A 1,196-nucleotide genomic window follows, 5' to 3' on the forward strand; every position below is an offset into this window, starting at 1 on the left:
ATTCAATAGATTCTTGTTCTCATCAGGAAAAATGCCTCAGATCCCATGCCTCCTTTTATAAGCTTACCTCAGAGTAATAACATCTCTATTTTTCTTTTCTCCATCTACTAAAGCTTATAACTCACTCACAAGCAACAATAAACTATGTAATTTTTCCCATTGGCAAGGCTAATATCCAGGCAATTGGTGTGACCAAAGTTCATGTGTTCTCAGGGTATTTTCTGTCTTGATTAGATCTCACCCCTCTTTCTAGACAGTGTACATAATATACTATTGCGAATTTCCTTAGTTTTCATGCTATAGACAATGGGGTTGACCAGAGGTGGGAAAAAGAGGTATGCATTGGCCATGACAGTCTGGAGGAGTGGAGGTAAATGCCGCCCAAAGCGATGCAACAAAGAGAGGCTGATCATGGGAACATAATACACAAGCACAGCACAGATGTGTGACACACATGTGTTGAATGCTCTCCAACGCCCTGCCCCAGAAGCTATTCCCAGTACTGTGTGAAGAATCAGCATGTAAGATATCATGATGAGCAATGAGTCCATCCCAAATGTGGAGGTAATGACAAACAGACCAAGGATGCTGTTGAGGCGGGTGTCTGCACAGGGCAATTTGATCAGATCAGAGTGGAGGCAGTAAGAATGTGTGAGGGTGTTATGGCCACAGAAAGGCAGATCCTTCAGGAGGAAGAGCAGTGGGAACATAAGTATCATGCTTCTCAAGGCAATGGTGGTGCCCATCCCAGTGATGCGGGGAATTGTCAGGATGGTTGTATAGCGCAGAGGGCTGTAAATAGCCACGAAGCGGTCTATAGACATAGCCAGAAGGACACCTGACTCCATGAGGGTAAAAGAATGCATGGAAAACATCTGGAACAGACAACCACCAAAACTGATATTATAAATGCCAAAGAGAAAAATGCCTAACACAGTAGGCATGGTGGAAGCAGAAACACCAAGTTCGACAAAGGCCAGCATGGCCAGAAAGAAGTACATGGGCTGGTGCAAAGCAGATTCAATTCGAATGATATGAAGAATGGTGCCATTTCCTATGAAGATGATAATGTATATCAGGCAGAAGGGAATAGATATCCATATATACTTTGTTTTCAGCCCTGGGATGCCAGCAAGAGTGAATGTTGCAGGTGTGAACTCAATAGAACCATTGGAAATGTCATGGCGAGACTCCAT

General features: G+C 43.6%; 1 protein-coding gene across 1 annotated transcript; it reads right to left on the reverse strand.

The window, feature by feature from the left end:
* Positions 1 to 230: 230 nt before the first annotated feature.
* LOC105309715 (olfactory receptor 51I2-like) lies at positions 231 to 1,196 on the reverse strand. Its single transcript, XM_011385903.1, has one exon. It carries the CDS (start codon positions 1,194 to 1,196, stop codon positions 231 to 233), a length of 966 nt encoding a protein of 321 aa, XP_011384205.1.

The sequence above is a fragment of the Pteropus vampyrus genome, unplaced genomic scaffold (assembly GCF_000151845.1).
Source record: "Pteropus vampyrus isolate Shadow unplaced genomic scaffold, Pvam_2.0 Scaffold821, whole genome shotgun sequence".
NCBI classification, from domain to species: domain Eukaryota; kingdom Metazoa; phylum Chordata; class Mammalia; order Chiroptera; family Pteropodidae; genus Pteropus; species Pteropus vampyrus.